We start from the raw sequence: 27335 nt of genomic DNA, 5'->3' as shown, positions 1-27335 counted from the left end.
TACTTGATCTTGTCATTTTTTGCAATATACATGAGTGTCAGTGAGTGCAGAACTATCCAAATGATTCTGTGCGGCTCAGGTAAGGCACACAGGAATGCATAATTCATTCCATATACAAAGTTAGTACAGCAACTTTTTAATGGTCTTTATTATGTAAAATACTCTGTTGATCACAAGCAACTTATATTCCACTAGAAGAAACCCACAATCTCAGCAGAGCTCACTGCGAGTTCTTCCCATAAGCTCACTTTAAGTAACGTATTTAAGAAGATTTACACTCAAATCATTCCACTTTTGTAAATCAAACCCGAAATCTGCATCGCTTTTTCATTTAAATATTAACTCCACTAGGTGGAGGCATTTGCTCAGTTTTGTTGTTTGCACTAAAGCAACCTGGGATAGCAAGTATAGTGAGCAGGGGAACAAGTCAGAAAGAAGGCAAAGCGCCCTTGTGCAAAGCCTGGTGCTTTGCCTTAACTTGGCAAATGTATCCATGTTGCTACACAGAGTTCAGCATTTGCTTTTAGTGTTTAGCAAAGAAAAGTAGCAAAGTTTTCTAGGTTGATGGTATCCAAATTTTTTTGTTAGAATAGTTGGAACTTTAAAATAGCCACCATGGGTTGTATAGATTATTAACCACAAATCTTAAGTTTTCTTATTTAATTCTGTTAGACAGTTCTTGCATTCAGCAGTGATGTAGTAAGTAAGGGTCTGTAACAATAAAATATATGCTGTTTTCTCTATATTTCAGACATTTCATGTTTAATGTAAGGATAATGTAATATGTTAATATACATATTTTTATGTAATACATAAGCCTTTATATTAGTAACTTCAAGTAAAACGTCACCTATTCAAGTTTCGGGGAAATGCTGTTCTTTTTTGAATATGCTATGCAAGTGACAAAAATGTGTGTGACAGTTCTTAAAGTAACTGAAATATAAAAGGTCTAAAGGACTGTGGGGAAATTTTTATTTTTTCAGTTTGAAGCTTCTTGTCATCTTCTTGGATTTCTACTTCTCTGCTTTTATTGGTACCAACATTATATGGAAACAATATCTTTCTACTCAAATAGGAAATTCATCTATCCTTTGTTTTGTATTTGAAGTTATAATGCTCTGTGTCATCAGTTAATTGACTTCAAGGAAGTAAGTCTCTGAAATGTTGAACTTGCTGAAAGCAACCCAATTTTCTTTTTGTGCAGTTGGTTTTTAAAAAGTCTTTCTTGTATAAATACTATTGTCTATAGTTTTATTGTTTTAAAGATACTTTATTATCTACAGCTGTTCTCATAAATTGATTAAAAACATTACAGACCTTTGTCCTGCAATCCCTTAGAGAAAATTTAGTGCTTGATGTTATTATTTTTTCATCTTACATCTCTGGGAAAGGGATGACAAATCAGATGTTTATAAAATTATTGTTAGAAATAATTCTAACTTTTCATATCTAATAGCTGTTGTCTCATATTTAAATATTCCATTTGATTTTTCATTTAAAACAATTATTCAGTGTACATTAGATAAAATAAGATGTCTCATTAATCCACAGATGTAACAATTGATTTTCTTTTTAGGATGAAGGCCTGGCCCGCCAGTTGGTGGAGCTAGGCTACCACGGGACTGGAGAGGTGGTGAAAAGGGAAGATTTCGAAGCAAGGAAGGCAGCGATAGAGATTGCAAGTTTGGCTGAAAGAACTCAGAAAAAGTAAGTGTCCTTGTTCCAAATGGATTTTATATTATATTTTAGAGTGTCTGGAAAAATCCAATTTTGTTGGCATTGTTGTAATTTAGAAACATTGGTTGGAGCAGGTAGAACTTGGAATATTCTAAGCATCTGTTCTGCAGATCAGGAACTGGAGGAACTGCATTATGGTTGCGATAAAGCCACATGCAACTGTGAGCTACAAATTTAAAAATATAAATACCAAAATATGGCCATCATACCAATAAAGTCCTGTTTACACATAGCTCAATATTATTGGCTTTACACATTTATATACTAAAAGTATGAGTGACTTTTGTCTTAGAGTTCTTTGTACTTTTGAGGCCTGTAAATCTTTGGCTTCATTTATGTTCTCACATTTTTGTAAACATTGATTCATTGACCTCTATTAACGATCACTGGCTTTTGTTAATATGACTCATATGTGGTTATATAAAATATGAATCTAATAAAGTATGTTAGGAAAGAGATGTACACCTAAAGTGAACCGTATCAAACTAAGACAAACTGAAAAAGACTTGACAAAGTAATTATCTATTTACTTTTTAAAAATGAATGCTAAAGTTGTAAATGTTGGTGAGAAAAATTACTTAGACATTGGTATATTGTTCTTAGATAACATTTTAAAAAATACCCAGTAATTATGAGTAGAAGTCTCCCATGTATTTATTATAAAAATAACATTTGGTAGTGGAATGTGAATTGGTTCTGGGAATGTGCAATTTTAATTGATTGTTCTAGTGGTTCTTGTATTTCAGAACCCTAGAATACTGTCATTTAATACAGTAACATTCAGTAATATACTAGTTTTCTATTGCTGTCATAACACATTACCACAAACGTAGTCGCTGAACACAACACAAACGTATTTATTCATAGTTCTGTAGGTCAGAAATCAGAGTACAGTGGCTCAGCTGGATTCTCTGCTACATATATCACAAAGTTAAAATCCTGTTGTTGGCTGGACTGAGTTCTTTTCTGGATGCTCTGTGGATGAGTCTGCTTCCACCCTCATTCAGGCCAAATTCAGTTCTTTGTGATTATAGGACTGAGGTCTCATTTCCCTGTCACCCGTCAAACTGGGGACTCCTCTTTGCTCCTGTAGGCTGCCCACATTCCTTCTCATGCTTTCCATGTGGCCGCCCGCCAGCAAGAATGGGTCAAGATCCTGCCAACCTTTAAATCTCTCTGACTTCTCCTTATGCAAGTCTTCCCTGACTCCAGCCACAGAAAGATCTCTCCTTCTGAGGGCTCATGTGATCACACTGGGTCCATCTAGATAATCTAGGATAATCTCCCTATTTTAAGGTCTATAACCTTCATTACATCTGCAAAGTCCCTCCTGTCATGTACTGTAACATACTGATAGGATTAGGCATGGGGATCTTTGAAGGGGCCATTCTTCTTACCAAAGGTAAATTTATATAAAACTTCACTAGTTTATGCAACACAAGTATACTTGGCTTCTATTTGTAGAAAATTGAAATGATGCAAGATATATGTGTACATGTGCTGTGTCATATAAAACATCAGGGGAGTCTTCCCTTTCTGTTTTAAATCAATAAATGTTTATCAGTCAGGAGCAGAAGTATAGAGATTTTTGTGAGATTTTATAAGGAATTAATGTATATTCATATTTTATTAGAGTTGTATCCTATTTTATATCGAGAGGAGTTGGTCATGTTGGTCATATAAATTCTATCCATGTACATGTCCATTTTGTGTTTGGCTCAAAATGAGTATTTATTCTATCGATAGTCTCTTTAACTGGCCAGAGCTGGAAGTCATCAGACTACTTAAGTGCCAGTCTTGGGAGACTAATCCCCACCCAGAGCTGCTAGAATCGGAAAGCCTTTTCATCTGCGCATCTTCTCATCTGCCTTTGTAGTGGGATGGGCCCCATATGTTTCCTCTTTCCTTCCCTGCCAGGTCCATTGTAGTGTTATTGGCAGCAGGGCCAGCAGAGTGTGGACACCAAATATGTCCTGTGCTTATATTTGCTTAAGGATCACTTTGAAAATATGCATGAACATGTGACTGCCCGCCAAGTGGTACCAACTTGGAAACACGTGATTCTACTATCAGATTATCTTACATTAACGTCTCTAATGTGTGGGTGAGCAGCCCCAAGTAGATCACAGTCCTCTTCACTAGCAATCATAGAGCACTCGTTTCAAGAAGCGCTGGCACCTAAGAGTATGTCACTTACTTAGAATAGTTTCATAGATAAAAAAAGTCTGGTTAAAGATATTGGGAGGGGGTATTTTGATAAGTATTTTGCCAGAAGAAGGCATAAAGTGAAAAAAATTATTTTGACCCTTTATTTAGTTATTAACTTCACAAATACTCATAGACAACCATACTCCATTAGGCACTATGCTAGGTGCTGGGAGTACGATAGAATATAAGACTTAGTCCCTGACCTCAAGAAATTTGAGGGTTAGATAGATGAAAGACAATTACGTTGCTGGTGGGAGTATACAATGGAAAATAGTTAGGCAATTCTTCAAATAGTTAAACATAGAGTTACCATATGACCCAATAATTCCACTCTTAGATGTATATCCAAGGGAATTGAAAACAGAGGTCCACTTAAAAACCAGTGTTCCTAGCAACGTTATTCATAGTAGCCATAAAGGGGCAACAACCCAAATATCCATCAACTGATGAATGGATAAAAAAATGTGGTACATAGATAAAATGGAATATTATTTAGTCATAAAAAGGAGTGAAGTACTCTTACCTGCTACAACATGGATAAACCTTGAAAACATTAGGCTTAGCAAAAGAAGGCAGACAAAAAGATTGTAAATTGTATAGTCCCATTTATATAAAATGTTTGGAATAGGTAAATCCATATGGACAGAAAGTAGATTTGTGGTGGCCAAGGGCTGGAAGGAAGAGTGAAAGAAGAATGATTGCTAATGGGTATGGAGTTTCTTTCTGGGGTGATAGAATGTTCTGGAATTATATATTGGTGATGACTGCACAACTTTGTGACTATACTAAGAGCCATTGAATTGTATACCTTACAAATTTGAATTTTATGGTATGTGAATTATATCTCAATTAAAAAAGGCAGTTACAACGGAAGATAACATACGCTATCATAGGTGTTGTGGCAACACCCTAAAGTAGTACTAAGTCAAGATTTGAAGGATGTGGAGAACAGGGAAGGCTCTTCTTAAGGCATGACTGCTAAATTTACCTTCAAAGGATAAGTAGGAGCCAAGCAGGCAAACAAGGGTATGAAGATGGACACATTTACTTTGCCTCAATTCTATGATAAATTTTTCTTCTTCACAAATCATTCTCTCTACCTCTTTGTTTTAACTTGTGCCTATTCCCTTGCTAAGACTTTTTTCCCCCCTAAAGTTGTGCCAGCTAGAGGCCACTCATTTCCACATGTACTGGATTGGTGGTGGTGGCAGTGGTGGTGGTAGGTGGGCTCTGCATTCTCCTGGCTTCTTGAAGCTTTGCTTCAAAGCCATCTCTGCTTCACTATCACATAAACAGCATCTCTCATCTCTCTTCCCCTGAGATTCATGCCAGCTGGGTTTAGTAGCCACAAGGTAGAGACTATAAAGTTTGGAAAGAAGGGATGGGATAAGTTTAGCTGGTGGTTACTGAGGTAGCTCCCATCATAAGTCCTGGAGAATTTCTATTTGCAGTGAGAAGTTCAGTTGATTTCTATGGGTGATGGAGAGAGAGACTTTGACTGTTTGCACAGAAGTTGAATATTGGGTTCTTGGGATCTAGTTAGTAGTTATAACTGAGTCATATCTCAGGTGGAACACTTCCCTGGATGAGCTTGTAAGACCATTGGCCTCTTCACTTTGGGTCAGCTTATCTTTTTAGGAGATGAATTAGCTCTTCTTAAAACTGCTTCTGAGATAATGACCTTATTTTACTGAAACACAGAATCTGAAACATAGATGGAATAAATGGCAGCCCTGGTGGAACTGATAATTATACTGCTTGGCTGTTGCTATCTTCTCAAGAGACTTTGTGATGAGCCTTTGGGAATTCTTGTAAAGTGAGCTTGACAGGAGTCTCAGATGCTGAATATATAGGGATCCCTGTGATCTTTTTTGCTGAAATGAAGAGGATATCTGTGGTGATTAAGGAGAAGGCTCTTGTGTCCTTTTATCCTCTGGTACATCTGGGACTAAATTTAAAAAGTTGGACAAGTCCCCAACCTTTTTTATTCTAGCCAATCTAGTCAGTTTATCAACTGTCAACTATTTCTGGTATGATTGGAGTATTCTTCTTCAATTTGTTTTTAAAAATAGGAGTTGGAAGTATCTATTAATTGATAACATGCTCTTTTAATTTTATGAAGATGAAGCTGGATAAAAAAGGCCAAAATTTGTTTCATGTAAAATGACTTTACTCCATTCACTTTATGATCAAAAGTGAATACCATATGCTAGTGAATTAAATGAATTTCTGTAAGTTTAAAATGTTCTGCTAGATAAAATCTGACTTCTGTGAAATGGTTTCAACTTTTTGCTTTGTTTCAAATATTTTATGTTTTAAAAGTTATTCTCATACATTTTATAGCTCTTAAACAAAAAAATATGGAGTTGTGGCTTGTCACAGACTAGCTGCTCCAGGAGGCAGACAGTGAGGGTTAAGAGTGCAGAAGGTTTGATGGGGACGTAACACCTGTGAAAGGAAAAGTGAGGAAACAGGACTAAGCAGGGTCAGAATCTTGATGCCGAAGTTACAGAGACTCTCCCAGCACAGTGGAAAGCTCCAGGGTAAAGGTTGTCCATTAAAGAAGTCCCACATTGGGTGAAATGTTCAGGCCCTGGTACCTCTTCTGTGCCCAGTCATTGCCTGAGGTCTGCCCCCAAAAGTATGATCTCAGCTTGAAACTGAGGCAGACCCTGGAAAGGTTCACAGCTGGAGGCTGTCAGCTCAGCAACTCCTCACAGCCAGGCAGAGAGGCCTTTCTGCAAGGGGGATCTGAGTGACGTGTCCACATGCCTGCCACAGTTCGCCCCTTGGGACATAGAGATCCATTTTGTGCATGCAGGGAGCAGTTCTTCCAGAGCACCGAGGGCCTTTCTCCTGGGCAGGATACTCAGAAGAGGAAAGTTAGTCCCCATCACTGCTGTTGGTTTGGGGGCCAGAGGTGGTTCTCATCATCTCCTTCTTCCATTATCCATCCTAAATCCTCTGCCTTCAGCTGTCACTTCTCTGAGTCTCAATCATAAGATGGTGGAGGCCCTGGTAATCCTACTATCCTTAGGCTGGGGTTGTTGCATTTCTCATTCTCATTTAAAATTCTATAAGGGCGCACCAAGAGGTAGCTGGGTGGGCCACTCGAGTTTGTCACTTGTTACTCTCTACCCCCATTCTGTAACAACAGTCCTCCCCATTCTGTAACAACAGTCCTATCTCTCTTGCTGATCAGCAGCAATTACTCGTCACAAGATAGTGTCTCTCTGTCTTGCCTGCTGTTCCCTGGGCACAAGACGCCCAAAGTGCTCACGTGGCAGCCATAGTTTGTAGTTCAGTGAGACACTTGCCGTTTTCCCTGGTAAGAGTGTTCTAAAAGATGGCGCCCTATCCTTGAACAGTGTTGCCTCTAAGCTGGTGATTCAGCTGTGCCTTAAGTGGACCATTCCAACATTTTCAGGCTGACAGCTTCTGATGGGGCACTGTGTGATATGGCCAGAAGATCCCATGGTCATGAGCGCTCTCCCACACCTTTTTTGTTGTACAGCGGGTTCCCTGGTTGGGGTGCTATGTTGTGTTGGATTCCATGCCTGTGGATCAGGCATTTTGTAAGCATCCAGATAGTGGGGCCAACTAAGACCAAGGAGGCAGAAAAGGCACACTCATATCTGGAATAGGTAAGTATTCCTGTGGGAATGAACTGTTGTCCCTTCTTGGTTTATAAAAAGGACCCAGTGTAGTCAAATTGAGTCCATTGTTCTCCTTGAGGAATAATGACCTACCAGGGGCTCAACATTGGTCCCTGTTGCTGGCAAATTGGACATGGAGAAGTAGAAGTAGCTAGATTGGCCTCGGTAAGTGGGAGTCTATGCTCTTGGGTCCTTGGATAGCCTTCATCTGCTCTACTTTGTTCATGTGTCCGTCATGCCAGTATTGAGACGACTGCTGACAAGGCTGGCTGACATCAACTGGCTGAGGCTTTTTGTCTGTTTGGGTTGTTTAGTGCATCATTTTTGGTGGGTGTTATAAAAATCTTCACACTTGTACTCATTCCCCTATGTCCATCCACGTTACTCAGACATTCCTAGTCTCCACCTTTTTTCTTCACAGTTTCCTGCCCAGCCAACCAGACCATTCACCATTGCTTATGAGTCTCTTCTAATCTTTGGGACATTTCTTTTTCTTTATCCTTCTACACAAAGTGGATGATCAGATGTGTCACCTGAAGTTCTGCCCATTTGGGAAAGTTTTTCTTCCCTACTGTAATTTAAGGCCATCCTTGAATTTTATGGGTTGAAGTGTGTTCTCCAGCAAAGGTATGTTGAAATCCTAATCGCCAGTACCCTAGCATGTGACCTGATTTGGGAATAAGATCATTGCAGATATTCAGATCAATGATCCCTGGGTGGATCCATGGACACAGTGGACCTATTATAAACCAACCCTTGGCCAGGATTCCATGTGTTATCTTACCCTCCTATGCCTGCACTCTTATAGTGGGACCATGATGATGCTTTGGATCTCCAGATACCAATCTCAGCTATGATCCTGCACCCAATACTCTATCAACTATCTGGCTATTCTCCTTTCCTTAGTGTCTACTCATTTAAGTAAATGGTTAAAGATCCCTTGGGGGAAGAACAGAGGGAATCATTGCAATGGATAATTGATATAGTGTTACAGGTCTATTCCTTTAGGACAGGGTAACTTCTTTAGTCAGCAGGTTCCTAGTCTGAGAACTGGATCAGGTAGACACACTGGGCAAGACATCCTGACTTTCTATTGTGATGGCTGCCTTCAACCTCAGATAATTAACTTTGATTTCTTGTTGTGATACAGATTGAGTAGTTCCTTTGTTGACCACCTATCTATTTTGCCTCAAGGGATGTCGTGTTCAGTAAACCAACTTCATGACTTTCAAGGTTAGGGTCCTTGACTCTGAGCTTGTTGGTCTTTATAATAATTACAAGTCACTGGATTCTTGAGGTTTAGCTCCACCCCTGAGTTTGCAATATATGGTATTGGTAAATGCTCACTCTCAACTAGTTGGATATTGTAACATCACTGAGATTACACACTGAATTTTTCCTCCTTTCCTCCCTCCTTCCCTCTGCCTCTCTTTCACCCTTTTTTTCCTTCTCTTTCTCTCTCCCTCCCTCCCTCTCTCTCCAACAAGCAAGTAATTACAGATGGTGTTGATCTTTTCAAGGAACATCATATTATCTGTATCTATCTATATCTATCTATCTATCTATCTATCTACAGGTGTATCCATATTATTCTTTTTTTTTTTTTAAAGGAATTCCTTTATTTTTATTATTTATTTATTTATTTATTTATTTTTGGCTGTGTTGGGTCTTCGTTTCTGTGCAAGGGCTTTCTCTAGTTGCGGCAAGCGGGGGCCACTCTTCATCGCGGTGCGCGGGCCTCTCACTATCGCGGCCTCTCTCGTTGCGGAGCACAAGCTCCAGACGCGCAGGCTCAGTAGTTGTGGCTCACGGGCCCAGTTGCTCCTTGGCATGTAGGATCTTCCCAGACCAGGGCTCGAACCCGTGTCCCCTGCATTAGCAGGCAGACTCTCAACCACTGCGCCACCAGGGAAGCCCCATATTATTCTTTAGTTGAGTACTTATATGAACATGCTCATAAGTGCAATTAATTCTATCTCAGAGAGTAAATGGACCCATTGCTTAGATGAATTGATTATTTTTGTATTTGGCAAGTTGTTAACATTGCCACATTTATAGATCTTAGCCTATTTGAGCTTAAAATAAATCTAAAAATAGTCACAGAGAAAACTATGTAGACAAAATCCAATATTGATAGTTCAGCTAATGATTAATCAAAAGCAAATGAAATTCACATGTTTAAAAATGTTATAGCCCTTTTCTTCAGAATATTATTTAGATTTGTTTGTTTTTCTTAATTTAGCTCTTGGTTTAAATTGTGTTGATTCATTCAATACTCATTCATAGTCCCTTTGTAGGCAAATTCAAGGATTTCTTCTCAGATTCACTTTGCTTGGTTGACGTCTACTGATTCCTTTAACAGCAATTTGGAATTATCCATTTCTTGAAATGTTCCCTATCTTTGACTTTTATTACCTTTAACCTCCCATTTTCTTCTGTTTGCTGTTGTCCACTATCTTTGCTGTATCTTCTTCCTTCTCACTAATTTGGATCTCTCCCAAAGGACAGTTCTTTGTTTTTTTTCACCCTTTTTATACTCCACTATTTTCATATATCAATCACTTTTATGTTTCCAGTTTTCCTGCATCAGATCTCCAATCCTGACTTCTTTCCTGGGCTTTTAACTCCATGTTTGTTTTAATACTGTGTTGTCAAACCAATAACAAAATAGTAAAAAAGTCTCATTATTGTTCCCTTACAGATCCACTCCCCATACAAAAATTCCATTTTTTAATGCTGGTAATACCATTTTTTTAAAAACTCTATAGGCGTTATATTTTACAATATCTTCAAAGTCTACTTGTGAGCAATTCTAAAAGGCAATTAACAATGGATTTCTGTTGACTCCTTTGTTCAGATTTGCTCCTACGTTCATACATTTTTCATTCTACTTACATGTTGCTAATCCAATTTTTCTTCAGATTGACTTTTATTGCGATGTCTTACCTGATTGCTCAATCTCAATTTTCTTCATTCTCTAATACCATGGTGCCTGATCATACGTCTGTGAAACAGCTTTCAAAACATCTCTTTCATCCTGTCCCTTCCTCATTCCATTCCTTCCTCTTTCTATCAGCATCTAAATCTTCATCTCTACAAAAGAATATGAGGCATAAATATGAGTTTACAAGGGAAATAGGAATGTCTCATAGCAACAAGACTTTAAAAGGTAGAGAAGAAAAAGTAAAGGTGGAAGAAATACAGTGAAGCTGTGGTTGAGCTTAGTGCCCAAAATGTATGCCAGATTTGGGAAGATAATGCAAAGAGGTAAATATTTACATTACATAATTCATTATGTCCACCTGGAGCAACAAAACCATCGACAAAAAGTGTAGATATTCCTGGTTCTGAGAGCTGTAGGGAAGGAAAAAATGTCCTCGACCCACTTAGGGTCCCTGGATGCATCTGAAAATTGAATTGACAAACACATTAGCAGGAGAAAAGGATACAAATTTATTTAATATAAGTTTTACATGATACAGCATCCTTCAAGAGGCAATAAAGACTTAAAGAAACAGACCTGAGTATTTTATACTAGGTTTGATGAAAAGTGGACAGTTATCAAGGAATATGACAGGTTAAGGAGTATGAGGTAATTATAGTAAACTGGGGGAAACTTAGCAAGGCCTGTTTGTTAGGATTCTTCTTGGCATTTCTTTGTCCTCAGAGAAGTAAGGATTGTTCAATATATGCAAATCAATCAGTGTGATACACCACATTAACAAACTGAAGAATGAAAGCCATATGATCATCTCAATAGGTGCAGAAAAAGCTTTTGATAAAATTCAACATCCGTTTATGATAAAAACTCTCCAGAAAGTGGGCTTAGACGGAACCTACCTCAACATGGTAAAGGCCATATATGACAAACTCACAGCTAACATCATACTTAATGGTGAAAAGCTGAAAGCATTTCCTCTAAGATTACGAACAAGACATGGATGTCTACTCTCTCTCCACTTTTATTCAACATAGTTTTGGGAGTCTTAGCCACAGCAATCAGAGAAGAAAAAGAAATAAAAGGAGTCCAAATTGGAAAAGAAGAGGAAGTAAAACTGTCACTGTTTGCAGATGATGTGATACTATACATAGAAAATCCTAAAGACTCTACCAGAAACTACTAGAGCTCATCAATGAATTCGGTAAAATTGCAGGATGCAAAATTAATATACAGAAATCTGTTGCATTTCTATACACTAACAATAAAAGGTCAGAAAGAGAAATTAAGGAAACAATCCTATTTACCATTGCATCAAAAATAATAAAATACCTAGGAATAAACCTACCTAAGGAGGCAAAAGACCTGTCCTCTGAAACTATAAGATGCTAATGAAAGACATCAAAGATGACACAAACAAATAGAAAGATACACCATGTTCTTGGATTGGAAGAATCAATATTGTCAAAGTGATTATACTACCCAAGGCAATCTAGAGATTCAGCACAATCCCTATCAAACTGTCAATAGCATTTTCCACAAAACTAGAACCAAAAATTTTAAAATTTGTGTAGAAACACAAAAGACCCCAAATAGCCAAAGCGATCTTGAGAAAAAAAAAAAAACGGAGCTGGAGGAATCAGACTCCCTGACTTCAGACTATACTACATTGCTTCAGTAATCAAAATAGAATGGTACTGGCACAAAAACAGAAATATAGATCAATGGAACAGGGTCGAAAGCCCAGAGATAAACGGGCTTTGATAAATGGTCAATTAATCTATGACAAAGGAGGCAATGAAGAAAAAACAGTCTCCTCAATAAGTATGCTGGGAAAACTGGACAGCTACATGTAAAAGAATGAAATTAGAACATTTTCTAACACCATACACAAAAAAAACCCTCAAAATGGATTAAAGACCTAACTGTAAGACTGAATACTATACAATTCTTAGAGGAAAACATAGGCAGAACACCCTTTGACATAAATCACAGCAGTATCTTTTTGGATTTGTCTCCTAGAGTAATGGAAAGAAAAACAAAAATAAACAAACTGGCCCTAACTAAACTTAAAAGCTTTTGCACAGCAAAGGAAATCATAAACAAAAAAAGCCAGCCTACAGAGTGGGAGAAAATATTTGCAAACACTGTGACTGACAAGGGATTAATCTCCAAAATATACAAACAGCTCAATATCAAAACCAAACAACCCAATCAAAACATGGGAAGAAGATCTAAAAAGACATTTCTCCAAAGAAGACATACAGATGGCCAAGAGGCACATGAAAAGATCACTAATTATTAGAGAAATGCAAATCAGAACTACAATGAGGTATCACCTCACACTGGTCAGAATGTCCAACATTAAAAAGTCTACAAATAATAAATGCTGAAGAGGGTGTGGGGAAAAAGAAACCCTCCTACATTGTTGGTGGGAATGTAAATTGGTACAGCCACTATGGAGAACAGTATGGAGGTTCCTTAAAAAACTGAAAATAGAGCTATCATATAATCTTGCAGTTCCACTCCTGGGCATATATCCAGAGAAAAACATAATTCGAAAAGATACCTACACCCCAATGTTTATAGCAACACTATTTACAATAGCCAAGACATTGAAGCAACCTAAATGTCTGTTGACAGATGAATGGATAAAGAAGATGTGGTGTGTATATATATATATATATATATATATATATATATATATATATATATATACACACACACACACATACACACACACAAACACACACACAGTGGAATATTACTCAGCCATAAAAAACAATGGAATAAAGCCATTTGTAGGAACATGGATGGACTTAGAGATTGTCATACTGAGTGAAGTAAGTCAGACAGAGAAAGAGAAATGTACGATATCACTTATATTTTTGTGGAATCTAAAAAAAAAGGTACAAATGAACTTATTTACAAAACAGAAATAGACTCACAGACATAGAAAACAAACTGATGGTTGCCAAAGGTGGGGGAGAGATAAATTAGGAGTTTGGGATTAATATATACACACTACTATATATAAAATAGATAACCAACAAGGACCTATGATATAGCACAGGAAACTATCCTCAATATCTTGTAATGACCTATAATGGAAGAGAATGTAAAAAAAAATTATATATTCACATATATATATCTGAATCACTTTGCTGTACACCTGAAACTTACACAACATTGTAAATCAACTATATTTCAATAAAAATTTTAAAAAATACCAAGAACATTGAAGGTATTTGTTTCAGAAAGCAAAGCTGATGTCATGCTTCCCAGTCCCTTTTTAATTTAAGGACCTCAGAACACAGTGTTTATCTGATTGTGCTCTTCTTTCCATTGCATGCTATTTCCATGAGTCCTTACTAGGCTCCTCTTTAATGAAAAAATTTTCCTTCTTTATCCCCCATTTTCAATTGCACTTCTCTTCCTCCTAATATACCTACCCTAGAATATTTAATTTATTTCCCTTGTTTTCTTCCTTTCATACATTTAAATGTATGCTTTCTAGAAAAATCATGTTTAAATTTTTGCAGAAATATGAATTGCACTATATATACTATATTTCTTATAATTTGTTAGTAGTGTATTTGGGGCAGTGGGATTTCAATGTAGGTAATCATATCATTTGCAAATAATGATATCATGTTGTTTCTTCCAATTATTTTGCTTAATTTGTTTTTCTTTTTTAATTGTCCTTGTAAGGCACTCAAGTACATGGGTCAATGGGAATGTTGATAGTGGGCTTTCTTATATTGTTCCTGATTTTAAAGGGATGGTGTCTACTATTTCCCTGTTTATAGTGGTGTGTGTGTGCATGTGTGTGTGCACATGTGTGTGTGTGCACATGTGTGTGTTTGTATGTGTTTGACCTGGAAAGTTCCATTCTATATGCAGTTTACTGAGATAGACGATCATATGGTTTTTTTCCCCTTTATTAAAGTGGAGAAAGATACTTAAGGTTTTTCTAATACTGAGCTATCCTTGCATTCCTGGTATAAACTTAAGATGGTCATGTTTATTATTCATTTTTGCACTCAGATAATAGTAACTTATCTGGATTGTCTCTTGGATTTTTCTACCAATATTACCTGCTTATCACTTTATTTGGTATCACCGTAACAAACTAACTCTTCTCTTCAGGGCTTTACCTTCTAACCATCTCCCTAATTCATTCCCCTACCTCTCCCCTCTGGGGTTAAATCAATCTTTTATAAGCCCCATTTTAAGAGTCTAAGGATTTTTTAAAAACACACTTAATTAACATAGGTCTGGTTCTCATGGAACTAAAAAACAAGGCAGTCCCCAGCTGTTTCTAAATCTGTAGTCCAGGCAAGGGACCTGTGCTTAGAATGGACAAAAAACCAGAGCAGAAAATAAATGGTATCTGAGGGATGAAGGATAAATAGAATACTTTTTGGTTTTAACTGCACCAGGGGAACAGGGATGAGTAGAATGATAAGACTTTGGCAGAAAATGTTTATTTGAAGACAGGAGCTTGATTCTGTCATTAAGAAATCAAGATCTACTACCTGGGTAACTCATTGGCTAACTGAGCTAGTTAGAGGCATTTTTACTTTATGCCTCCATTGTTTAATTGATAATGAAAATAGCTAACATTATTGAACCCGTAATAACATTCAGATATTTAGTACTAAAATGCTTTTATTAGTATTTACTTATTAAAACCATTTCATGGATGATGAAATTGGGCACAGAGAAATCAAGAAACATGGCCAAAGTCCTTCAGTTGGTATGTAGCTGAAGATTTAAATCTCGGCCAGAGCCCACAGTGGTTTTCTAGTTTAAGAATTGATTACTAGAGATTTTAAAACATTTTCTAAGTATCATGCCTTAAGTGAGAAGTTTAATGAGTCTTAACCTGATTATTACAAGTTATTAGGTAAAAGTTTTGAAAAAAGAAATGGAATGATTTAAATAAACCTGTGGCATGTAGCTTTTTGCTATCTTTATCAATTTGAATGAAGTTTTAAAACTAAATTCAAGCCCATGAAAGTGTTCATTTTTTATCAAGTCATTGAATAACTTACTATGTTAATTCCTTTAACCCCTGGTTACTGTATTTATTTAATAGGTTAACATTGAAATGGTATTAAGATTGAGCCTGGAGATCCTAAAAAATGCTTATGTTCTACACACACACGGAACACACACACACGTATTCTCTCTTTCCCTTTTCTTCCTCTCCCTTTCTCTTTTAATGTGTTTAGAGTCACTACTGAGGGAAAATAAGTATACGGAACAATAGATACTTTCCACATTGCTATATGTTGCTCTCAAGTTTTTTAGCATATTCGATTAACTAGTTTGCTTAGTTGACAAATTATTTTTCTTTTTGTTTTAGTTTTTATTTGATAGGAAAATTCTTTATAACCATCAAACCATATATTTGATCTGAGAGAAGGATAGCAAAACCTCACTACAATGGTCCTTTGATCTACTTTGAGTTAGAGATGTTCATTTCCAGTAATCAGTGTATAATAAGAAGAGGTGTCAGGAGCGGGGTAAACAGAGTTTCTTCCAGTTTCTCATGAGTCAGTTCAGTATATCGTAAACACCCTTGTTTTCCTCAAACATATTTTCAAGGGTAATTGCAAACATCCATTGAGAAAATGAAATATACGTTTTATATATATATATATATATATATATATATATATATATATATATAGCATTTCATATATATGATATTCAGATAATGATTTCTAAAATTTTATACTATGAGTTTTATTAGCCTCAGTATTAATTTTAGAGACAGGTGGTAAGCATTAAGTTCTTTCAAGTGTACAGAATCCTAGTAGTAGAATTATCCCAATCAAGATGATTGTAAGTGATCTTTTTTAATTAAAATGTTGAAATAATTTCCAGATGTGAGCTAATTTCTTTACTTGACGCAACTTATACATTCTAGAAAACAGAGACGTTCTTTTACACCAGAGGGGTTTTTTGTTTGTTTTTGCCATAACGTTAAACGATTGTATGGCACATCCTTGAAACAAATTAGCATCATAAAGCTACTAGATTTTTTTTTTAAATTTATTTATTTATATGTATTTATTTTTGGCTGTGCTGGGTCTTCATCTCTGTGCGAGGGCTTTCTCCAGTTGCGGCAAGCGGGGGCCACTCTTCATCGCGGTGCGCGGGCCTCTCACTGTCGCGGCCTCTCTTGTTGCGGAGCACAGGCTCCAGACGCGCAGGCTCAGTAGTTGTGGCGCACGGGCCTAGTTGCTCCGCGGCATGTGGGATCCTCCCAGACCAGGGCTCGAACCCGTGTCCCCTGCATTGGCAGGCGGATTCTCAACCACTGCGCCACCAGGGAAGCCACTACTAGATTTTTAACATTAAAATTTAATTTCCCTATTTGTTGGGCTAATGTTATGACTTTTTAATTTTGGACTTTAGTTTATATATTATCTTTTTCTTTATGTCTGTATGTTGAATGATATATCCATATATCATAGAACAACAATATATACATATATCTGTATTTAGAAACAAACTTTCATGGCAGTGAATAGTTTGACAGGGTAGTGATCTGAGTGTATTTTGTGTATAATATAATAATAATAATTAGTAGTATTGTAGCTATCATTTGCTGATATGTGCCAGGCACCATAGATCATTTTATGTGTTTTAACTTATTTAATGTTCACAACCACCTTCGTGGATATAAGTATAATTATCTCCATTTTACAGTGGAAAAACTCAGTACATAGAGTTTATATACAAGTTTAAACAACCATTAAGAGGCAGATGTAGGATGAAAGCGCAAGCAGTCTGGTGTTAGAGCCTGGGTTCTTAACTACTACACTCCTTGCCTCATGTAATGAAATATGTCATTAAATGCCATATCCTCAGTACATAGCCTCTTCCTTATATTCAGTGCATTACTCTGTATATTCTTAATCATGTATGTCTTATGACCAAGATAATACTAAAGTGAATTTATAAGCACCAAGTACCACCTGAAAATATTGGATTTGAAACGGAAGTCACGAAATGCGAAGGTTTATCTTTATCAGAATCCAAGTAGCTTGTTTAATTCACTTTAAGTAGCAGATTGTGCAGTAGAGCTTTTTGATGACTAAACTTCATGTCCTTAATATGTTTACTTTAACACAATATTAAATCAGTTCTGAAAAGGTGCAGGTGTGTTTGGGTAGCTTTTCTCTCTTAGTAGTGAATTTGTAACATTAGCAAAAATGTTTTTGCACCTGGATTTGGACAGCGATAACAGACTTTCTCAGCCTAAGAATACATTTGGACTCCTTAAAATTTTTTTTTCTATGACTGAAAAATAGTCTAAATCTAAATAATTTTGGAAGACCCTGCAGCAATAAATAAATAAAATTTGTTTACATAGGTGCAACAAAACATTTCCTTTTAATAGGGATTGTTTCTACTTGTAATAAGTTAATAATCTTCAAGCAAGAGGGGCTAGAGGCAGTAATTTGTGGAGTCCAAGGCTGTTACGCATAGGTTTAAAAGGATCCTGCTCTTTTGAATCCTTTTCCGCTTGTATTTCAATATTAACTGACAGTTTTGATTTGGTTCTTTTGTGACCATAAAGGTTGTTCCTGATATAGCCTCTGCACTAGCTGTTCTTTTTGTTTGGAAAACTCTTCTGCTTGATTGATCATTATGTGGCTGGCTTCTTTATGTTATTCAGAGCACAGTCCATAGCTCAATATCTCAATAGAGGCATCCCCAGACTGTCAATCTAATCTGGCCACAGTCATTTGCTTCAACATTGCTCTATTTTAGTCTTCTCTGAGGTCAAAAACTTCATAGGTTGGACTTCCCTGGTGGGCCAGTGGGTAAGAATCCGCCTGCCAATGCAGGGGACATGGGTTCGAGCCCTAGTCCGGGAAGATCCCACGTGCCGCGGAGCAACTCAGCCCGTGCGCCACAACTACTGAGCCTGCGCTCTAGAGCCCACGAGCCACAACTACTGAGCCCGTGTGCCACAACTCCTGAAGCCCGCACGCCTAGAGCCCGTGCTCTGCAACAAGGCAAGCCACCGCAATGAGAAGCCGGTGCACTGCAACGAAGAGTAGCCCCCGCTCGCCGCAACTAGAGAAAGCCTGCGTGCAACAACGAAGACCCAATGCAGCCAAAAATAAATAAATAAAAATAAATTAAAAAAAAACAAACTTCATAGATTTTTGTTTGTATTGATTGATATATGCAGTCTTTCTCCTCAGCTACATGTAAGCTCTGTATGAACAGGTGTCTTTCTTTTGCTCACCACTGTCTCACCAAAGTCAACCTTAGTGCCTGATAAATAGTAGATTCTCAACGACTAGTTGAATAAATGACTTTTTGATTCAGGACTTGAGAGTGCCAGGTGCTGGATGTATTCTGGACAAGGTAGCAATAAAATGGTTTGTCATTCAATCTGTAACGCTAATGTTTATCCAGCATTGACAATGGAGTCCCAGATATGGCACCCAAGAGCTTCACCCGAGTTCAGTAACTTAACACATGCACTTTGAACCTACATTATTAAAATAAATCACACTGCCAAAACCTATACCTCCATATATCTTTTAAAAACTTACGTCTATGTGCAATTAGGTACTTAGGCAAATTGCTCCTAACTTAGAATGTGAATCAATGGCAGTGATTAACAAGTCAATGGTTAAGTAACAATTATATATAATATATAACGTATATAATATATAAATATATATAATATAAATTCTATATTTGTGGTATAAATACACATAAGATTTACCATCCTAACCATTTTAAAGTGTACAATTCAGAAATGTATATTCACATTATTGTGCAGCCAATCTCCAGAACTTTTTGGTCTTTCAAAACTGAAACTCTATACCTGTTAAACAAAACTCCCTAGGTTTCCCCTTCCCCCCAGCTCCTGGCAACCTATTTTCTGTCTCTGAATTTGACTACTCTAAGATACCTCATGTAAGTGGAATCATGCTGTATTCTCTGTTTTATGACTGGTTTATTTCACTTAACATGATGTCCTGCAGGGTTCATCCATGTTGTAGCATGTGTCAGAATTTCCTTTGTCATTTTCTGAAGAGCGTGTTATTTTTTTTTTTTCATTTTAGTCTTTTTTCAGCTCCTGAAAAAGTATTAACTATATCCTGGATATAGTTATTATATTTAGCCTTGACAATAATTATTATCAACTCACATGCTTTTTTTAAATAGGCTGATCAAAAACTGCAGAATTATGGGTGATATTTTTTATTATACCTACCCATCAGGATATGCAATGTCTTAACTGAAAAATAAAAAAAAGGTAAATCACACACAGGAAAGACCCAAGAGGAATAATTTTAAAGAGGCATAGGGATGTCGATATATTCAGCACACATTATTTAATGATCTTGTATATTTGCTTCCAAAATATTAGAAGCACGGGTCCTGGGCATGTTCTCCTGGCAGAGGCAGAGATCTAAGGGAGAGAGAGACCCAGACACTATCATTTCTGTACCATCCTATTCACCAAAGTGAGTCCCAAGGCCAGTCCAGACTCACGGGATGGAAAAACAGACTCTGCCTCTTGATGGAAGAAGGTGCAAAATGATATTGCAAAGGGAGTAGTTGTAGGGAGAGGTATGAAAGATTGAGCCCATTTTTGTAATAATTTGATTCATTTCTATTATCACAAATTAACCAACATTCTGAATTCTGCATGCACTATCCTCTTGCTTTCCTTTTAATATAATTTTATATCTATATGTGTTCCTAAAAAGTAAATTTTTAATTTTAATTGTTTTGACTTTACAAAGGATGGTATTGCTAAATATCCTCTTTTGGGATTTACTTTTTCACATAATATTTTATTGCTAAGAATAATTCATGTTGTTGTATGTTGCTATATTTTATTTTATTTTTTTGCATTCTTTTGATGGTATCAGCACTGAGTCTTAAACATCCTTGTTGGGTTGCTTATAGGTCTTGCTGTTGTGAACATATCTCCTAATGCATGTTTCTCCTGGGCATATCCCACACACTGGGATATATCAGTTGTAGAGTATGTTAATGTTTAATTTTACTTCCAAAGTAGTTGAGCCAATTTGCCTTCCTATCTTTTGGCTCTCCATCCCACCCAATACTTGTATGGTCAGAATTTTGTTTTATTTTTGTCACTTGAATTTTTTAAAGTGACTTCTCAACGTAGTTTTGTGTTCCCTAATCACGAAAGAAATTGAATTGAAAATACCAATATGTTTATCAGCCATATAGGTTTCTCTTTTGTGCTTTTCTTATTTTCTTGCAGGAATATTTTATTTATACTTGTTTCAGCATTGTATACTTCAAGTAGTTCCTTCTAGTCTGTAATTTGTCTTCTCCCTTAGTTTAAGGTGTCTTTTGATAGTCGGAATATGAAATTAATTTGGCTGTGAGGTTATGAAGAGTCATGGAGTGAGTTATACATTTGTATTGTCACACACAAAACAGAGATGCATATTGTCCTCTCTTCCATACATTCCTTAGATTGTGTACTGCTGTTTGAGGGAATGGTTAAGAATGGCAGGCACCCAGAAGAGGCTCTGAAAATATGGAACAAATTGGGAAGAAAATTCCCTATTCAAAAAATTAATTTCTAAAATGAAAACATTGCCTTTACTGTTTTTCTTCAAATCATTGTAATGCTTTTCTTTTTACGTCTTTCAGTTTTAGTATTCCTAAACAATAAAGTGGTCAAGTGATGTCTTAAAAATATAAACAACTGATAAATATATGTGTTAGGGAACTGTATAATTCTGGCTTAACATGTTTGTGAAGTGAGAATTTGTACATAGTTCACTAGCATCATGAAGGTAAACAGAAAAAACATGAGAAATATTAGCTGGTTTCAAGTATATTTATTTATAATAGTTCAAAATAAAAAATTAGAGTTACTGGCAACTCTTAACACCCTCCGAAATGTATCCCTTGATAAATACATTCAAACATTTAAAGCAATATATGTCTGAAAATGCTTAATGTATATCATTAAAAGATGGAGTCTAGATTAAAATTATGAAACTCAAATCAGGTTTAAAATGTGCTGGCCTCACTATTTTTACAAATTTATTGACAAATTCATCTGTAAATTTTAACCTTTTTGTTTCTGGTGTTGTTATTACTTGTTTACAAGTTACTTCTTTAAAATCTGTCAGAATATGTCATCTTAAATTAGAAGAAAATGGATTTCTACATACATGTGAAGAAAACATATTTCTTAAATGTCATCAAGATGTAAATGTTGATGGTTATTTCATGGATTGTGTGAATTTTGATTTTGTTTTCACAGCTTTTCTATTTTAGCTTTGATAGAAGGTAGAAAAATGTTCTGAAGCTGTGCGCTTCTAAATTTGGTCCTTACTGACAGGGAGGAATTATTTGAAGCACCCGAAATCTGATCTGAGCCTTGGAGGAAGGTACCACAAGATGATAGCATACATGATTACAAAGCAAGGAGGATTAGAAAGAGCAATATATTTTTGGAAAAAAGGGCAAGCACACCGCTTGGAATGTTTTATCAAGAGAGGGATACAGAAGTGAAAAGTAATCCTTTTGCTTTATTTGGCATTATTGCTGTGTTCGATTTTGGTCTTTGCATTTGGCAAAGTACATGGAGACTCTGGAGAAGGTCCAGCGAAGATCAGCAAAAGTGATGTAAGGAACGGGGACTAGCTCCTAAGAGAGGGCTCAGTGGGATCAGGGCTGTTTAACTTGGAGAAGGGAAGACTAGGGGGTGATTTAACTGTCTTCAAGTATTTGAAAGGTTATTATATGGAAGATGCAGAACAGATGTTCTTTACTTCCACAGGAGAGCAAATAAAAGGAAATAGTTTTAAATTGTAGCCAGAGAAAAAGTTCAGTTGGTCATAAGGATGGACATAACTATGAAGAAGGGATTAAACATTGAAACAGGTAACCAAGGAATATAGGGAAATCCAGTCCTTAGAGATCTTTAAAACTAGGAATAGACAGCCATCTGCCTAGGATGGTTTAAGTGTCTTCCACCTCAGTGCAGGGAGCTACCCTGTTTCTCTTTTTGAAACTCTTCCCACTTTGAGATTCTATGCATGTTGTTTCTACTCTTTCAGAGTTACCTGGAAGATAGTCAGTTAGTAGTATCTATCCCAGGATAGAAGCTAGAATTCAGCAAAGGCAGAGATCAAGGGCTACCCGGTGTTCCCCTGAGTATCTCTGATCTCCTTCTCACTACATAGGTATTAGTGACTGGACCAGAGAGGAGAAAGTATTTCTTACCTGTTCATTTGTAGAACTATGGTATATATGTTCTTTCTTCCCAGAGCTTTCTGAATATGCATTGGTAATTCAGGGATTGTGCTAGCTACTGTGACATGGAAGGTCAGGCATTGCACTAAATTATCTCAATCACAGGCAGGTGGTGTGTTTCTCCTTTCACAGATAAGGAAACCAAGACTTAAAGAATTTAGTCATTAGCTTAAGGTCCTTCAGTGAGTTAGTGACAAAGGCAGAATTCTTGTTCGGACTTCTTGTTTGCCTCTGTTCTAATGAGAGGTTATACACATTTAGATGTGTTCTTCATTGATAATGGCAGCTTCTGTTATTATTAAGAATAGAATGTGGGTACAAAAGTAATAATCATCATTAGAAGAATATAAGGAAATATGTGTTGAATGAATGATGACCCAGACTTAGATTTGAAGTAAAATTTGTGATGTTTTGTGATATATGTCATAATTAAGTTGCTCCCCTTCACTAAAGCAGCACTTTATGTAACCAAAGATGATTATTTACTTTGGCTATTTGATCTATAGTTAGGACAATTGAATAGTGGCCTCATGAATCATAAAAACTTTACAATTCAAATAAGCTTTGAAGTTTGAGCATCTATACTTCCTAAAGACATGAGTGGCATGGGATATTGCAAACTTCCACAATTAAGTTAAACACAAAATATAATGTAACTATTTTAGAGGAAATTTAAATAAATCAAATGGTATATGTTTAATTTGATGTTTGATTCACTAATTCTTAGTGGTCCTCAATCAATACCTCATTTAATTTTATCACTGCCTAAAGTTTGTTTAGAGTTAACTTAATCCGACTCTTTGTATTTCTAGTAAAAAATACTTCTGGGAAAATCCAAATAGATAAAAGGGATATAAACAATCTATTTTTTAAATTAAAAAGTTAGCAATTAACATACTACAGTATTTATCTTGTTTTTAGAAAAAATAATACCTTTCTCATTAATCTATCCAATGATAAACTTTAAAGAACCTGCGGCTATGTACTATGCAGTCTTAATTTGTTAGGGTAGTAGAAATGTGAAGTCTTTCACCCTGTTTTGTTACTGTTTCATTGCTGTGATTCTTGGGAAGCTTATCAGGCAAATAATGTTAAGAGCACTTGAATATTATTTTCTAGGGTAAGATTTCTCTTTGCCCAATTTCTCTTTTGTATTCCATAATTTAGATTTCTTTTACTTCATAATAAAGAGAAAGAAAGATAATAAATAACATTTATTGAACAGTTACTGTCAGTGCCGCAGAGGGCATCATCTATGGTACAGTCTATGCAGTGGTTTCTTTTTTGTATGACAGGTAATCATCTAAATGCTCTGCAGGTATTATCTCATCTAATCCTGATACTCATCCTATGAATGGGACTTTGATTAGGCTCCTCTTATGGAATAAGAAACAGAGTATGTGGTTTGTAGACTACAGTCACAAAGAGGTTAGCTAATGACTCAGGTCACCCAGCTAGTAAATGGAAGAGTAAGGATTCATACTCAGGCAATCTAGTGACCATGCTTTTGGCCTCATACCATGCTGCCTGTCTTTTTGAGACCACTTGTCTATGGAAAATCTCATAACCGTCATTTCAATAGTCCAAGCTTTCTGTACCTTATTTCTAATTAATAGTTTGAATCAACATAGTGTTTTTATTTTTTTGCTTATTAAACACTAACCATAAAACCTTTACAATTCAAATATTTGTTTCTTCTAAGCTATGACTAAAATGAATGCATTTTGCATGACACATTTTAGGATAAAAGTTAAGCATGAAAAAGCTCTTTTTGTTTTGTTAAGGAACTTATAGTTCAGAGAGATTAACACATAAATTCAATTAAATATATTGCTTGAAGCAGAATGTGCTAACTGGTATAAGAGAAGTATAAACAACATATTCCAGAAGCACAGAGGAGGGAGAGATTCATTCTCATTTGGCAAGTGTAGTGCCATGGAGCTTGCTATAGGGAGAGAGAGCTAAAGGATATGTATTAAACAGGGTAACTACGAGACATGTGGGCACAGATGATGTGCAGTACGGGAAAGAGAGACATTCTTTCCAGCAGCTTATGACCATTGAGGACTGGGGGAAATGCAGCAATGTGTAGATATATCTCTCAATTATTTGCTGGATTATGAACATCAGAAATGGCACTTTGCCACACACACATATCCATCCATCTGGCTATTCACTCTTTTATCAAATCTCTGGTTAAAGTAATATCAGTTAATTGGGATGGTGATTGTCTTCCTTAATAAGTATGCATTTTTTCAACCTCAAGAAGATTTAAAATGAGTGTAAAAGTGTTTAAGACTCAAAATTTTAGAGCATTAATATCTCTGTGTTAAGGAAGAATCTTCATAATTACTATTGTGTTTGCTTAAAATGAGCAGATCTCAAGCTTTTAAAATGATAACCTAGTAGCTTCAAATTAAAATGTATAATTGAGTAAGTAGTTTCAACTTGTGGTTTTATGTATAAATATTTCTAAATTTATATGTTGTATTAGAACATTTAAGAGAACTTAAGATTACCCTTTTTATATGTTTAATTTACTAAATATATAAAAAATACTTAAATACTTTAGAAAATTTTTTTTTCCAATAAGACAATTGAAGTATTTAAAAAGGAAATTGATTATATTGAATTTATGAATGCACTTTAATATGTTTGAAGGTTTTTAATTTTACAAATGGAACAAAATATCAATCAGAGACTGCTTAAACAGACCCTTAAAAATTTCCAGGCTTATAACTAAGATTTATCAGCAGAGTTTAAAAGGCTAGAAAAGATGTTACGTTTGTATCCCAAAGCTGCCTGTGTGATGACATCGATTATAGGGGTAAAAGTCTAATTGGAATGGGTTTAAGAGAGAATGGGAGGAGTGGAATTGGACAGCAAGCATAGACCCAAGTATAGACCCAGACATTAGTGTCATTACTTAGGTGTTGACTGTGGTGCTGGCCACAGCTTTGAAGTCTTACCCTTAAATGATTGTACGAGCAGCAGGCTTCCTGAGAGGGAGCAGAGTGGGGAAAGACGACAAGACTGTGCATGAGCTCACCTGTGACACCTCCCAAGGTGAGATTACTTCTTCTGGGAGCTGGAGTTGCTTGCAGCTATGCAGACAGGGGCTAACACCTGCAAATGTAGCTTATTACCTTCAGTAAAACCCTGTTTGTAATATACAGACTTCTGAGTCTGAAACTCACTCTACAAGAGTAAAAAAAAGAGGAAGAAAAGTCTGGGACAATGAAGGGACCAAGAAACTGGAGGAACTGTGGAGAGTGGTGGACGCCTTAGAATTCTGGGTGAAAGGAACAGAAGCCCATTTTATGGCTGGGTCTCATAAGGCACCAGAACCCAGGAATTAAAAAGTCAGGAATGAAGTTTTCTTTCTCTGCCTCTCCAGTGTCTCATGGTCACTCACTTCTGCTTTTGTCTTCCTATCTGTGTCATTCTCTTCTGTCTTTAGCTACAAACCTGCTTCTCTATTTCTGTGTTTATGCCATAAAATGACAGATGCAGCCTTACATATCTTTCTGTTCAAGCAATCAGAAACTCATAAAAGTCGTGAGTCACAACTGCAAATTTCTAGGAGCAAAAAGTGTGATTGACCCAGGTCCAGTCACTTCTGGCTAAGGGAGCAAAGTCTGTGGTCCATTGTCCTCTTAACAAGCATGAATATCTCCTCTGAAAAGCAGACCCAGTCATTGTCTTGGAGTGGGGTGTGAAGGCCATGCAGGAAATGGATGGGCATTTCTGGTGTAGTGGGATATGTCTGGAAAGCGCAGCTAGAGAATAATATAATTCCAAATCTAATTTTTTAATAGAAACCAGTTCAAAACTTTATCCATGATAATCAAAAGATTTTTACATAGTTCTAAGGTAGTTTTTCATCAAGTTTAAGGAATAAAATGAAGCATAGTAAATAGGTCAGTGATTTTCAAATTTTTTTGTTTTTTGTTTTTCCTTCAGCAGACTCTTTTTGCAAATGAAATCTCATGTGCAATTCCACAAGATAGAACAGATGTGGGTGGAGTGCTGTGGCAGAAGTATTGTCAAGGGGCATGGAACCCTCGCTGCCCCATTCTCTGAAATATATGTTATATCCTAATAGGTTCCATCTTCTACTTCTATTTCTAGCCCCTTTTCCACATCTAGCATCCACATGAAACTACCCTTGGTGTACCGTAGAGGAATTTCATCTTTCTTGACATATTTATTTTAATTATACATACTCTTCATTTTCACATGTGCATTCTATGTGAATAGTTTCATGTACGTTTATGTTAGGGACCTTGAAGGGACTGTTGAACTTTTTGGGTTCACCAGGGTGACCCTACCAACCCAGACCACTGTCTGGAACACAGATGTGCTGAAGCCATAGTTGTATTGAATGAATATAGATAAATTAATAAAATTGTAAAGATAGGGACCATGTCATACTGTAAAAACTATTCACCTAACAAAAGTCTAGTAGTTGTGCAATAAATATTCGCTTAATTAAG

General features: G+C 36.4%; 1 protein-coding gene across 1 annotated transcript in view; it reads left to right on the top strand.

The window, feature by feature from the left end:
* Window positions 1–27335, top strand: part of CFAP299 (cilia and flagella associated protein 299) — a 601825-nt gene that overhangs the window by 17123 nt on the left and 557367 nt on the right. The window contains exon 2 of the mRNA XM_007165606.2: window positions 1577–1707. Coding sequence (XP_007165668.2) covers window positions 1577–1707 — 131 coding nt within the window. The remainder of the gene's footprint in view (window positions 1–1576; window positions 1708–27335) is intronic.

Source organism: Balaenoptera acutorostrata, chromosome 5 (genome assembly GCF_949987535.1).
Source record: "Balaenoptera acutorostrata chromosome 5, mBalAcu1.1, whole genome shotgun sequence".
Taxonomy (NCBI): domain Eukaryota; kingdom Metazoa; phylum Chordata; class Mammalia; order Artiodactyla; family Balaenopteridae; genus Balaenoptera; species Balaenoptera acutorostrata.
The sequence above is the reverse complement of the archived record's forward strand: the minus strand, read 5'-3'. Positions and strand labels throughout refer to the sequence as shown.